Source organism: Gouania willdenowi, chromosome 22 (assembly GCF_900634775.1).
Source record: "Gouania willdenowi chromosome 22, fGouWil2.1, whole genome shotgun sequence".
Classification (NCBI taxonomy): Eukaryota; Metazoa; Chordata; class Actinopteri; order Blenniiformes; family Gobiesocidae; genus Gouania; species Gouania willdenowi.
In genome coordinates, this window is record NC_041065.1 from 4020352 (window position 1) to 4033659 (window position 13308).

Genomic DNA, 13308 nt, shown 5'->3' on the forward strand with positions numbered 1-13308 from the left:
AAAATAAAAAGTAAATGAGACTCTGTCATTAAACAATTTCAAGCTTTAACCAGGTTTAAGCAAAAGTGCAACAACAACTTCACAGTAGCTTCAATTTTCTGATTAGGAAATCAGATAACCACATATTTTATAACATATAACATTACAATAAAAAAAAAATGAACTCTTCCCTTAGCATCTCAGTATAGTGCAAATAAAACATTAAACATGCATGTGGCACACATATAGCCGACTCAAAGGGTAAACACATGTAAACAAAGAGGGAGCTGGATCACATCACGTCTTTCACCTTTATTTTTGTTTAATCATTACGGTCTGGAATGATGTCATCAGGATCATTTAAATTAAGTTGATCAAAACTTAATCAATAAACCTGATCAGATTCAGTAAACCATTGATCCCTGAGGGGAAACTGAGTGACATTAATGCTGCTTTCATATTCCATGAATAATTACAAAGGAGAAGTCAGAATAATCCATGTCACTACAACTTATATCTACCTTTTAATTGTATCTAACTCAATAATTTAAATTACATTTTTATTTTTGACAAACATTTTTGCTTGATTTTAGTTTTCTTTTTTATTGGAATTTATTTTGTTTCCTCAAAGTACAATTTATATCTTCCTTTTAATCTTATTTTTTTTTTTTGACATACATTTTGTTTAATTATGGGTTTTTATTTATTAGTAATTATTTTGTTTCATCACAGCAGTTAAAAACTTATATTTTCTGAAAAAAAAGATTAATATTTCTAAGAAAAAAATTGATTTAGAAAACAGAATTTGGAAAAATAAAATAAAATGCATATGCATTTAAATGTATCAAATCTTTTTAAAATTTGTTGTTACGGCAGAATTTACGGTTGACCTCATTTAGTGACATGATTCATTGCTCTGGTTGAATGATGGAATCCAGGAGAAGCATTGATGATTTTATATAAAAAATGTTTATTCTAAACTAAGAAAAAGGTACAAAATGGAACAAAGTGAAACAAAATTAGCGTCCGTCCAGGCGGACGTCCGAAGGAAGTGCCGCGCCCCGCTTCAACAGTTTCAAAGCTTAAGCTTTTTATACAGATAAGAAAAGGTCCCAACAGTGAGAGACAAAAGGGAGGGAGTCAGATGCCCATAGTGGCAATGTTGGAGGATGATGAAGATGTTATGAGAAGGTTTGGCTCCAGTCTTTATCTGTCTTGATAAGTGTGTGCGTCAGTGTATGTCTGCATGTGAGCAGAGATTCTGGCCTTGGCAGAGACTGTGCTGCACTGAGAATAATACGATCTGTACTGTTTAATCATGATTCAGCTGTTCAAAAGTGTAAAGATTAATGGAGTCGTCATGTATTAAAACATGACAAATTGTACACATGAACATAGGATATGATGATGAATATAAAAATTGCCATAACATCTGTTTTTTCTGGTTTATTTTATTGAATTGTATTTATTTAGTTTTGTTTTTAGAAAGAAATCACACTCATCTATTTACTTGTGTTGTATGTAACCCTTTGTTTACTTTGGGTGATTTGTTCAAACAAAAATAAAGAATTAAAATAAATAAATAAAATGAACTCATGTGAAGATGGAGCAGTTTGAACAGAGTTATAATTATTTCCTAATATAGGGCCGCATTTATATATATATATATATATATATATATATATATATATATATATATATATATATATATGTCTGAAATCTCGGGACAGTGAAAAGTTTAGGAACCACTTGTCTACTCTAATCCACTCCTGGCAATAAAACAGTTTTTAATTTCTAATTATAATAAATATTATTGTTTTCTGAAGTTTGAACTTGTTTTTTTCTTTGATTAAAATCATCAATTAGATTTTATAACTTTTTTAGGACCTTGTTTTAATATTTTGGAAACGCTTTAGACAAGTACAGTTTTGTTTTGTTTTTTCTCGTTTTTAAAAAAAAATCGAATAAAACTTGAAAGACATTTCCGACATACTTTGCGCATGCGCAGTGATTGTTCCACTCTTAACTTTAGAAGCAGAGTTCATCTCTTTGCTTCCTTCTGCGCTGTTTTGGAGATTATTTCACAGTCTATTCACTATAAGCGGACATATTTTAACCTCTGCTCAGAACCGGAACCGACACCGAAGTGAAAGATGGACGGAGAGAAGAACTTTATCTCTGGAGGACGCTCAGGTACCTAACTGTCTCCTCCTTACAGGTGTTACACCACATTCTGTGACCATTGGGGGCGCTGTTGCCACTGGGCTGCTTGAACTGGCTCACACAGACCAGAGAAATAGAAATAGAATTTGGTGTAACACCATCAACTAACTAACAACCCAAACCAACCATTAACTACCTAAAGTTTAACAGTGAATACACGGAATCATGTCAATAAAGGCCTGTTAGCATCATGCTAACAGGAAGCTGCTAAATCACTTTCCTATTTTGTCAACACAAAATCAAAATAGTGATTATGAAAATGTTCAAATACAATTAATCTTCGGTTTGTGTGATATTTTAATATTTATTGTTGGTTTATATTGTTTTGCAAAAGTGTCAAATCATATAAATTCTAACATCTATTTGTCACCAGTTAATTTGGATACAATTTGTACCGTTACACTGTTCAGTAATATTAAATAATATTATTAATATTTGTGTTTATAATGCATATCATTAAGGGAATCTCAAAGTCACTTTCATTATTATATTATTATTATTATTATTATTATTATTATGAGAGGTGTTTGATACTTTTTGACAATTTTTGATATTCTAAAATTTTCCAACACTTGATTTTCTTAACTTATTTAACTTAAGTGACTGATAAAGTGCCATATTTATTTTATTATCTTTAACATGTTGTTTTTTTTAATATCAGTGAACATCTTGTACTGATGTAAACCTACATTACCATTTCAGTTCAATTAAACTTTATTATTATAGCGTTGAATACAGCTCTCATAGCACTTCATCACCAAATCTAAAGTTAATGAACTCACGATCAACATGACATAACTAACCAATAGTTCAGTTAATCTACCACCAATGAGCTGCTCTTCTTCTCTTGTTTTGTGTCCACTGTAGATGTAGTTTACATGTTGTTAATGCTAACGTTAACGTGTGCTTCGTTCTGCAGATGACGGCGGTGGGACTCCAGTGCAGGACGAACATCCTGCGTCTGACAGCGCTGGGCGTCAGTCAGAGGTCAGAGACACACTTCCTTAGCAACAATTTACTTAGCAACAGACTGACTGACAGTAAACAATAACAATATTAACCCACTGCTGTCAGACCAAAAATGGATGTATAAGTGGCATCGGTGTATAAGTCACACCTTCATCTCGAAATGAGAAAAGTCCCCAATTATAGTCTCAGTTTATTTGTTTCAGTCTAAAAATAAATCACAATTTAAAAATAGAAAACAAGACTGAAACAGACAGAAGCAAAAATGCTTATATGCCCAACATAAATCATAACATTCAAGTTATCGTTCTCAAATAATACACAAAAGAAATGCAAGCATGCAACAAAGAACATTTGAGTTTCCTTTTTCAAAGAATGCAAAAAACTAATATATATATATACTTTTTTTATATACAACATTTAACAAAGAACACTTCATACTCTTACACACATATTTATACTACTTTACATATCTTTTCTAACGAATATTGAATATTAATATTTTAAATAGTGTGTCACTCATTTTTATTTCTTTATTTACATTATTCCATAATTTAACCCTAGAACAGACAGACATCTTTGTTTTAGTTCTAATCTTGCCTTTGGTAAAATCAACATAAAGTCCTGACTTCTACTCTGAACGTTATGGTAACGTCTGTTTCCACAGGATCAACGTGTGTGTGTGTCTGCAGTGAAGAGGAAGAAGTTCCTGTCTGACAGCGAGGATGAGGAGGAGGATGAAGAAAAGCCTGGTGAGACATCACACGTTTGTACCAATCAGACGTTACACACATATATACTGTACACACACACACACACACACACACACACACACACACACACACACACACACACACACACACACACACACACACACACACACACACACACACACACACACACACACACACACACACACACACACACACACACACACACACACACACACACATATACTGTATATATAAATACACACACACACACATATACTGTATATATAAACACACACACACACATATACTGTATATATACACACACGCACACACACATCACATCACATTTTGAAGTTGAACAAAGAGACTCCTTTAGATTAGGTGTTCTCAACCTTTGGGTCAGAACTCCATTTTGGGTCACGAGACACTGGGAGGGGGTCACTAGAGGCCTTCAAGGGACTAAAAATATTTTATAAACAATTTGAGTCCATTTTTGCTTATTTTTATCCTTTTTCTACAACTACACCAAACTTGCCATATTGTAACCTATATTCATCACTTTTTCTAACCATATTTTTGCTCCTTTTAATGTATTTTTACTAAATTACTCCCATTTCTGCCACAAATTTCAATGGCTTTTTCTGAACTTTTTTGACTTTCAAGACATTTTTATTACTTATAAACCCTTTCCACCACTTTTCCCAGTTAATGTTGCATATGTTGAGCCATTGTTGTCACTTTTACCCACTTTTCACTACATTTTATGTTTATTTTTAACATATTTTTTAGCTAGTTTAAACCAAATTTCCTTACATTTTATACTATTAACCAATTTCTGTGGTTTATAAAATCCAATTTAAACAAGTCATCAGTTATAATGGTGACCAGTTGGAGTTACACACCTGATGTTGTCGTCTCTCCTCAGTCGTGAAGAAGAGTCGAGTGATGTCGGATGACGACAACGACTCAAACAGCAGCAACAGCAAGTCTGGATACGAGGATGAGTGAGTAACACAGAGAGGTCACATCACCACCAGCAGAGTTCTGACCGTGTGTGTGTGTGTGTGTGTGTGTGTGTAGACAATTGATCGCAGACATCTTTGGAGCGTCTGAGGATGAGGAAGAGTTCATGGTAACGACTGATAGCCTATAGATCTATTGAACATAGATGTGTAGTTTTCACCTAGAACGTGTCTACAGGGCTTCAACCAGGAGCACCTGGAAGGAGACAAACAGACGAAGGAGAAGACGGCGCCACAGGAGGAGGAGTCAGACTCAGGCGAGGGCGTCGACCACAGCGGGCAGCAGTAAGTTCACATCTGACACTTTGTACCAATCACAGACCAATCACCTCATTGGTTGAACACAGTGTTGACACCTGAGCATGAGCCACGCCCTCTTACTGACACACATCCAATCAGTAGTGACTCGTTAGCATTAGCTATCAGAGTAACTGCAGTGATTGAAAGCAACTGGTCATCATGTTATTGATCATGTTAGCTGGTGTGGCTGAGAAGACAGTCATCAGTTAACATGGACACTGGTTTCACCAAAACACCAGTAAAGTAACTGTGTGTGTGTGTGTGTGTGTGTGTGGTACCAGCTTCATCTCAGACTTTGACATCATGCTAGCTCGTAAGAAAGCGATGAAAAGTCGTCGTCGTGTTCGAGGAACGTTAATCAGCGACGCAGACGACGTGGTCAGTGCCATGATCGCCAAGATGACCGAGGCCGCAGAGGTCTGTCCTGTCCCTTCACAATAAAGCTCCCTGCTTCAAAGTAAAAGTAAAAGCATTAAAGAGTTGGGTGTGTTTGTCTAACAGGAGGATCGAACTCTGAACATTCAGAACAAACTTGCTGTGAAGAAGTTGTTACTGCTGCCTCAGGTGGTGAAGCACCTGAAGAAGTAAGAACACACACACACACACACACACACACACACACACACACGCACCTCACCTCACCTCACCCTGCTGTGCTGTGTTTATTTTTCCCTCAGACAGGACTTGAAGGAGACGTTCCTAGACTGTGGGGTGATGTCAGCCATTAAGGAGTGGATCAGTCCTCTACCTGATAGGTCTCTGCCTATTCTGAACATCAGAGAGGAGATGCTGAAGATCCTACAGCAGGTCTCACTCATCTATCTGATGCTCCATCTGATCCCTGTGCCTCTCTGTGACCTTTAACCTTTAACCCCTCCTCTCTGTGTTTAGCTTACCGGCGTTAGCCAGCAGACCCTAAAGCACAGTGGCATCGGCAGAGCCGTCATGTTTCTCTACAAACATCCCAAAGAGACCAGATCCAACAAAGAGCTGGCCCTCAAGCTCATCCGTAAGCCCCACCCACGCTCATACCTGTGTACGGTGTACGGCTTCAGCTGGTCATCGTTACAGATGATGGTTCCTTCCTTCCTTTCAGACGAGTGGTCGCGGCCCATCTTCGGTGTGACCTCCAACATCAGAGAGATGACGAGGGAGGAGCGACAGCGGAGAGATCTGGACCAGCAGATGCCTCAGAGACGCTGCCTCAGGTACGACCACAACCACATCCAACATGTTGGATCACAGCGGGACATCCAACCAGTGACCAGCAGGGGGCAGCACACACCACTGATCCTCTCCATCATTTCCTCCTTTATCATCATGTTGATGTTCTCTGTACTTCCTGTTTCATTTCCTGTTCCACCTCTGACTTCCTGTGTGCGTCTGAATATTCCCTCCTATCTCCTTTCCTATTCACTTTTCCTTAACCTCGTGGATGTGTGTGTGTGTGTGTGTGTGTGTGTGTGTGTGTGTGTGTAGCTCTGGTGGTCAGACTCCTCGCAGAGATTTTGAGAAGCAGTTAACTGGAGAGGAGAAGTAAGTAAAAATGTGTTTAATTTCTTCTTCTTGTTGTCAGTCACATAATATCATGGTTACGTACTCATTCACAACATTCAGCAGAAATCAAAGCTTTTGTTTCCTGTTAGTGGTTGATCAATGGTTGATTCTGTTTCACTTCCTGTGTATGTAACGTCACACCTTGTCCTCCTGCAGAGCCCTGAGCCCCGGGGACCCTGACGTCTGTAACCGTGCTCGCGTCCCCATGCCGAGCAACAAAGTCTACGTGGTGCGACCCAAGTGGAACGTGGAGTAAAACAGGGTGAGTAGCCCCGCCTCCTCCTCCCTGAGCTTAGCTCACTGACCAATGAGAGAACAGGAAGCAGCTGTAAACACACCTGCTGCCACCTGGTGGACATCTGCTATCACTACAGATAGAAAAACTGATAGAATTTATTTATTTCATTTTTTAAACTTGTGAGAACAAGTAAATAGTAACTAACTGTAATTCAAGCACCAATATCCAAAACTAGTGGCATGTTTATCAAAGTGTCAAACTCCATTTTTATTTAAATTTTAACTTTTGCTTCTACAACAGATTCTGATTCTGTTAAGTTGTTCATTTCTTTAATAAAATTTAACCACATACATGTTTCAAAGTGTTTAGTATGTTTCATGAAAATAAAGCTGAAAAGCAATGAGGAGTGAGGTAGTGTAACAAGGTCTGATGATGCGTTCACTGACACCTAGTGACCAGCGTTTACGTGCTATGCTAATGTTAGCGACAAAAAAATATATCGTTAAACTTGACTACAAAAATAGATTTTGGACATTTTTTGGATCAAAACCAAATCTTGCAGTGAAATATCACGATAAATTGCTAAATCAATTATTTCTTACACCATTACAGGACACACAAAACGTGCACACACACGACTGAGTGTGCACGGCACGCACAAATGTTTTAACCCCAGAAAAATGAGGCTTTTTTGTTTTGTTTTCCAGGTTCCGAAGAATGGAAGGGTGCGCTTGGACAAACAAGTGCGTCGCCTAGCAACCATCCGATGTCAGACTGTGACGTGCCACGCAGTTAAAGTCAGCGTCAACGGAAACCGGCTCTGAGACCCTCCACATACTTACTTTTATTTTCAGGACTTTTATTCTGTAGTTTCATTTCCTTTTATGAATAAAGTCTTCAGATGCCCTCAGACTGCATTTAAATAGGCTTTTATTTCCTGCTTTATAAAGCACCACCAAAAAATGACACTATTTTTGCTAAATAGTTTGTCTGTGCAATACCTCTGTGAACTGCAACTGTTTAAGTTGATGTGTGTTCATTACTGCAATTTTAGTATTGTAATATTATTTAATATTTAAATTAAAAAGAATATGTGATGAGGCACTTTAAATGTATCTCTTTTGTAGCAAAGTTACAGTTTGCACTTAAGTCTTCAAGCTGCAGCTATTTAAGTTCAGTTATTGTTTTGTTTGTTTTTTTAATTTAGGCTAAACTTTATATATTTATCATGGTGTTTTTTTGTGCAATGCCTTATTCTAATAATATTAATAATTTGTTTATTGAACATGTTACTGTTAAATTTGAGTTTTTCTAAACTATTTTTGTGTATGTGAAACCGTTTTTTCAAAATAAAATGTCAAAAATGTAATTTTGCCCATATTTATTTCTTATGTAAAGCGTCTTTGTGGGTATGGTGCGGACCACTATGGAAGTGTTATAAATTATTCTGGTAATAATATTAACTATAGTGTAAATATCAATTAAAAAATGCCATATGAGGAGGAGCCAAAAGAAAATGTGGCCTAGGGCCCAAAGAGTCTAGGGCCGGCACTGCATGTAGCAACAGCTTTAATGTGGAATGTTCAGTTTGACTTTTAAGGATACAGGATACCATTAGCTTTCTTCTCATCCAATGAGCTCCAACCCCACCATGTGCTGCTGGTTACTGATTGTTGGCTGCTGTGGCACTACTGGTCAATATTATAAAGTTCTTTTGGATAACTATAGCTAATGATCAGGTGGCATGTTTTTCTATTTCAGGTTTCTTAGTAAATTAAGATTAGTGGTGAATCTAACAATGGTCCAATGACACCCAAAGTAGCTGGTTTGACAGCGTGATTCCCACCTCTGTGTATCAGTCTTGATGCTCCTCCAGAAGTAAAACTACCATGTTTATTATTATGATAGTGTTGATGGTCACAATGTTTTCTTCATATCACTCAGGGAGATGATTTAGATCAGGGTTTTGGTTCATTATAATTGTAATCCTGTGTAATTACAATTGTAATTTTAAAAATTGTTGCTGTCGTAATCATAATTAAATTTTAACTAGTACAGTGCCCGTCGGAAGTATGTATTCATATAGTGGGAGCATAAGTAGAGTTGTCAATTATGGTCAAATGAGTATGTGTTTGAAGGTTGGATGTACAAACAGGTGTACATACTCTGTACTCTGTAGTGTTATAAAGGGGTATGAATGAGGGTGCAAAGTAAAATAGCGTGTGCAATTTCCCTGGTTTAATTCTATGGGAACATGATAAATTGATAGTTTGCACCAATGCTGCGGTTAAGGTAGAATCTGATAAAAGACACATCAATTTGAACAAATAAAACTATTTACTTAGCATGTATCATTTCTTAGTGCAAGGGTGCTTATCATCCAAGGTTAGTAATTATTTTTTTTTTTTAATTAGTAATTAATATACAAATGGCCCTCCCCCCTCTCCGGTGTCACGTACTGAGTTTACCTCCGTACTGAGATTATAACCCTAATTTAACCCTAACCCTAACTCTAACATAATCCAATAAACAAATAAAACACGTTTCCGTTCACTTTGAAAACAAAAGCATAGAATAAATTATAAAACATATTTTCTATCCAGTTTTTTATTATTACATGTATTCTGTTTGGATAAAAATAAAGCACGTTTGAATATACTTTTTAAGAATGTATTCTTCCTTTCACTAATTTCCAATGGCAATCTGAGTGACAATCTCAGTCAACAACTTGAGTAAGTAATCGTGTCTCATGCAGCAATCTTAATACGAATAGAAACTGTTAATTCTCTAACAAAACATGATTATAATAAAACTCAATACGAAAAGGAATAGTGTATTTATTTCTGTGCATGGCTAATCCAGCACGGGTACATCTCAGTACATAGCAGTCACGTACTGAGATTGTAAGAGAATCTCAGTACGGAGGTAAACTCAGACTTGTATATATATATATATTTTTTTTTTTTTTTTTGGTGTAGTTTTGTGCATTTCTGTTGTCATTGTAGTGTATTTTTTGTATAAATATTTAGTTTTGTGTATTTTGAGTCATTTTCATATTTTTGTTGTTTGGTTTATTTTTCTGTTATGTATGTTTTTTAGAGTCATTTTGTGTGTTTTTGGAGCCTTTTTGTATGTTTTTGTGCATTTCTGTTGTCGTTTGAGTAAGACATGAAAAAATTATTAAAATTAATAATGAATTAAAAATACTACGAAACAAATGTATATCTGAATTTAGATAATCAGAATAAATATTATATAAATAATGATGATGTGTAAAGTTGTTTCGTTCATCTGTGTCTGACTGGTGACGTGTTTCCTGCTTGGGGCGCATTCATATTTACTGTCCAGTCTCTTTAAAAGTTGCGCATGCAGTAAAAACTCCTTTTCAATGGAGTGTCTCTGGGCGCAGTTTACTGGCGCCCAGAGACGTTCTGCGGCTGTGCAGAGTAGAATGCAGCCGGATTATTTACACACCACCACCTTCTGCCATGGGAGGGACTGACGTCACAGTGGTCCGTCATAAAGTGGCGTTGACAGGTGAAGCCGTGGGACGTTAGAAGGAAAAGCAAAATTAAGAAAGAGAAATTAAATAATTCTGCTTCCCATGCCTATCTGCTGACTTAGCATGGATAAAGACAGGTAGGACCCAATTAAAGCACTTTTCAGAGAAGGCAAAGAAACATCAACAAACTAAATGTGATGATTTCAAATCTTGAATATGTTCATATTTTGTAAACTAGGTCTAAAAGGGGACATATCATGCTAAATCCACTTTTTAGCCTTTAAATGCATTTTGTTGTGTGTTTAGAAGTACAGAAAAGTTCAAATTAATCTCTTCAGGTGCTCCGTAGATATCTTTATATTCTGTTTTGGTCATATTTTTCAATCTGTTTCGATTTTTCTATTCTCTATTACGTTTTTGAACAATAACGTCACAGTATTTGCAGCTGAACTGCCAAATTAAGACATCGACTCCAGGCCCAACACTTCGAGCAATCCGCCATTTTTAATTCTCGCTTTTATTTTGTAGTCCAAGCTCAAGGATGCTGAAGTTACGAGAGGATAAGTCAAAATGTTCGGTTGTTGGATGTAGTAACCCACACGCTTCATTACAACGTCTCCCAGCATCAGAACCTTTTCAAAGTGTCTGGTTGAGTTTTATTTTTTGTGGAAATGTACCCACATCTGTGGGTAAGGTCATTTTTGTGCGCACGAAGCACTTCAAGGATGACAGCTTCATCAACCTCCACCAGTATAAAGAAGGATTTACCGAAAGACTTTGTCTGATTGAGGGTTCAATTCCTTCTATCTTTAGAGACGACGAACAGAGCACTTCTGTAAGCTGTAAATAACGCTAAAAAGTGTGATGATAAGACGTCCCTGTCATTGTTTTGTTAGCATTAGCAGTTGCATCATCTTCATATGTTGTGTGCTCGTTTTAGATCCTTGATGATATGGCCTACGTGATTTAATTTAAGTCTAAAGATTTCATTAGTCATTTCATTTTGCCGTTTTTGTCTCCGAAAAGACTGTATTAAAATGCATTTTGTGACGTTAGCTTGGCGCTAGCGTTAGCTTGGCGCTAGCGTTAGCTTGGCGCTAGTGTTAGCTTGGCGCTAATGTTAGCTTGGCGCTAGCGTTAGCTTGGCGCTAGTGTTAGCTTGGCGTTAGCGTTAGCTCGGCGCTAGCGTTAGCTCGGCGCTAGCGTTAGCTTGGCGCTAGCGTTAGCTCGGCGCTTGTGTTAGCTCACTTGTCAACATCCATATGAAGACGTTGTTCTGCAGGTTCATCTTCATTTTCATCTCGCTCCCCCGGGTCCGACTCTGGCTCAAACATGTAAGGCTGGATGGACAAGTCTTCTGTTGTTGACATTTTGTAAATAACGTGTGAATAAAAAGTTTCTGCACCACTACACAATCGTATCTCTTCTATCAAACTACAAAAATGGCCGAACAGGGTGGAGTTGAACCGAGTGTCACCTCTGCAACCTGGAGAGGGGGCGGGGTATGAAGTGTCTCATTTGCATTTAAACGAGTTGCTCACAGAAGCACATCAGAAAAGGGGTAGAAAAGGGGCCTGTGGAGCTATAATAATGAGGAATTCAGACCCAAGCATTGCAGTTCCGCTTTATATAGACCACAACTGTATAATTTATATGTAAAAAGGAAGGATTTAAAAGTATGATATGTCTCCTTTAAATTATATTTTTGTCAAGTCTTATGGATATTAATTCACCACTTCTTTTGGTTTGGTTCCTTAGGGTAAATCTGAAAAAACAAAATTTAACAAATTAAATTTCAAGAAGTATAATAACCCTGACACACACTCACTCACTCTATTGTATATACCAGAGTTTCTCAAATTAGGGTATGTGTACCCCTCGGGGTACGCGATGGCACTACTACTTAAGAGAGAGAAGGAACATTAACAAATAATTTTTTTTCATTTTTATTTCACAATGGTAATAATACTAAATATTACCAGCAATTCACAAAACAACAACAAAAGCACCAAATATACTGAATAATTAAAAGAACAGGCAACCAATGGCAAAATACACAAAATGACACCAAAAACACACACTAAGAGATTAAAACACTTAATAATACCAGCAACACACAAGATTGCTACAAATTACACAAACATAACAGAGAAACATACAAAACAACATAAAAAAACAACCAAGCAACACCAAAAACACACTGAGAGGAAATAATTTATATAACACTGTACCAACCACACATAAAAACAAAATACACAAAATGACACCAGAAACACACAAATTCTAACCCTAATCTATTCAGGAGGCACTAAATACTGCTTCTTTCCACTTGTTTACAAAATGTGATTCTTTAAAATGTGTGTTATCAGCATACCTGTCAAGTTTGGATTTAAAAATCAGGCCACTACCAGCCGTCCCACCCACCCAACCAAGCTCCAGTATCCCTTATATTATAAGATATGTGTACAAGAAATCTAAAATACCCACTATCAACCACTTACTAAATACAATGATGTGATTAGAATCTGGTAGATCGGCCTTTATTAACATTGAAATGCTGTGAACATTCCTACTAGGGCTGGTTATATGGACCTGTTATGGCAAGTATTATATTCATCATCATATCATCAAATGTGTGTTCATGAACAGCTGAGTCATGTTAACACACAGATAAGAACCTCAGCCTGAACTTTCAAGGCCAAACTCAAACTCACATGCAGATATACACGCACACACACTATCAAGGACAGATACCAGTGGCGCAGGCCTTCCTCATAACATACACGTCTTCATCATCCTCCATCCCTT

The 13308-nt window shown here is 36.9% G+C and overlaps 1 protein-coding gene and 1 long non-coding RNA gene across 5 annotated transcripts; one reads left to right on the forward strand and one right to left on the reverse strand.

The window, feature by feature from the left end:
- Positions 1-1153: 1153 nt before the first annotated feature.
- On the forward strand, positions 1154-7950 carry LOC114456505 (protein IWS1 homolog). 4 transcript variants are annotated; one of them, XM_028438316.1, is made up of 14 exons: positions 2007-2172; positions 3122-3189; positions 3836-3920; positions 4807-4885; positions 4962-5013; positions 5082-5188; positions 5485-5620; positions 5705-5787; positions 5881-6010; positions 6095-6212; positions 6300-6411; positions 6683-6739; positions 6917-7022; positions 7706-7950. In XM_028438316.1, exons 1-13 carry the CDS (start codon positions 2133-2135, stop codon positions 7014-7016), a joined length of 1167 nt encoding a protein of 388 aa, XP_028294117.1. In that variant the 5' UTR covers positions 2007-2132; the 3' UTR covers positions 7017-7022; positions 7706-7950. The 4 variants fall into 4 exon arrangements, 1 of the variants encoding a protein (XP_028294117.1); XR_003672834.1 differs by lacking the exon at positions 7706-7950 and adding an exon at positions 1154-1170 and having other exon boundaries at positions 2107-2172; positions 6300-6739; positions 6917-7003; XR_003672833.1 differs by lacking the exon at positions 7706-7950 and having other exon boundaries at positions 6300-6739; positions 6917-7003.
- Positions 3731-5200, reverse strand: LOC114456506 (uncharacterized). Its single transcript, XR_003672836.1, has 3 exons — positions 5065-5200; positions 4784-4990; positions 3731-3917 (listed from the first exon to the last, which is right to left on the reverse strand). It is a non-coding gene; the product is annotated as an uncharacterized LOC114456506 (long non-coding RNA).
- Positions 7951-13308: the final 5358 nt, after the last annotated feature.

Coding starts and splice junctions, on each gene's coding strand:
- LOC114456505 (XM_028438316.1), top strand. CDS start 2,133: ATGGACGGAGAGAAGAACTTTATCTCTGGAGGACGCTCAG. Junction 5,788..5,880: donor GTGGTGAAGCACCTGAAGAA/GTAAGAACACAC, acceptor TTTTTCCCTCAG/ACAGGACTTGAAGGAGACGT. Junction 6,412..6,682: donor CCTCAGAGACGCTGCCTCAG/GTACGACCACAA, acceptor GTGTGTGTGTAG/CTCTGGTGGTCAGACTCCTC.